Here is a 1,279-nt window from a genome sequence, read left to right as displayed (position 1 = left end):
TAAAAAAAGTCATCAGGCTCGGCGTGATCTGGCTGCACGCCGAGCTTGGCAACCTCGGCGTGGCCACCACCGCGCACCCAGAGAGGTCCAGGTCTGGCCCCCTACCTCGGCGTCAAATGAATAAACGCCGAGGTCTCATGCTCGGCGTGGCCTAGATGCACGCCGAGGTTGGCTACCTCGGCGTGTCGAGCACATCCAACTCAGAGAGGTCTAGGTTTGGCCCCCTACCTCGGCGTCAAATGAATAAACGCCGAGGTCTTGGCTCAGCATTTTATTTATTTTCGCCAAATATTTTAGCCATTGACAAAGTAATACAAATTGTTAATAGAAAACCATAGTCACATAGTAATACAAATTATATACGCACATACGTAAATAAATAATCGACACATATTCCATACATGAGAGCACAAGTTCAATCATAGTCCATACTTGATTGGATATTAGAGTAGCTCATACATAACATAGTCGTTCACACATAGTCCATACATGAGTTAATTACACATTGTTAATTGGCGTTCACACATAGAGTTTGCACATAGTTCATTTGACATTGTCGAGCCATCCACAAAGTCGTTGAAGACAAAAGAAGCCGCTCATCCATATTGTGACCTGTGAACAAGATGTAGGGGGCACCTTAGGAACACACATATATGGGACAACGAAGGAACATGTAGGATGAAAGGTTTAAGTTTTTACCCTAACGTGGACGCCGACCACCACGCTTTTCCCTTGGCAGCGCATGGGAACCGGGAGTGTACCTCTCAACAGGTCGGGTCGCCCTTTGTGGACGTCCAGAGGTAGAGGCACCCTGCGTACCTTGTGGAGCATCACCCAGCTGTGACATGCTAATCTCTTCTTGGTCATCAACCCCATAACCCTCGCCTTCTCCTTGTCCTTGTTCCTCTTCAACTTCTATAGAAGCCCCAGCTCCATGCGTGGTAGACGGGCCAGCTCCTTCAGAGCCGCCTGCTCCACCAAACTGTTGGGGCTCCACTACGCTGGTGGGTTGTCGACAACCAAGGCGGGCGGCTACCTTGCGCAGGCGATGCATTGCACGCTGCATGGAATACATATTATAATTGGGTAACAAATATATACGGGCGAACAAATATATACGAGCTCGATGTTGGATTACCTGTAGGGCTGCTCGTAATTCGTTAGCTTTATCTGGAGCACCTGGAGGGATCATCAATGCCCTTCCTTGTTCAGCGACTGTCCTCATGATTTCGGTACCCTGCTCACAAATACTATGAGTATAAATCATTTGACAATAGAC

The 1,279-nt window shown here is 48.0% G+C and overlaps 1 protein-coding gene and 1 long non-coding RNA gene across 2 annotated transcripts in view; both read right to left on the bottom strand.

The window, feature by feature from the left end:
• Positions 425 to 1,231, bottom strand: LOC8057309. Its single transcript, XR_002449701.1, has 3 exons — positions 1,139 to 1,231; positions 700 to 1,060; positions 425 to 612 (listed from the first exon to the last, which is right to left on the bottom strand). It is a non-coding gene; the product is annotated as an uncharacterized LOC8057309 (long non-coding RNA).
• Positions 1,242 to 1,279, bottom strand: part of LOC110432626 (serine/threonine-protein phosphatase 7 long form homolog) — a 1,848-nt gene continuing 1,810 nt past the window's right edge. Inside the window, exon 4 of the mRNA XM_021453396.1 lies at positions 1,242 to 1,250. Coding sequence (XP_021309071.1) covers positions 1,242 to 1,250 — 9 coding nt within the window. The remainder of the gene's footprint in view (positions 1,251 to 1,279) is intronic.

The sequence above is a fragment of the Sorghum bicolor genome, chromosome 2 (assembly GCF_000003195.3).
Source record: "Sorghum bicolor cultivar BTx623 chromosome 2, Sorghum_bicolor_NCBIv3, whole genome shotgun sequence".
In the NCBI taxonomy this organism is placed as follows: domain Eukaryota; kingdom Viridiplantae; phylum Streptophyta; class Magnoliopsida; order Poales; family Poaceae; genus Sorghum; species Sorghum bicolor.
The sequence above is the reverse complement of the archived record's forward strand: the minus strand, read 5'-3'. Positions and strand labels throughout refer to the sequence as shown.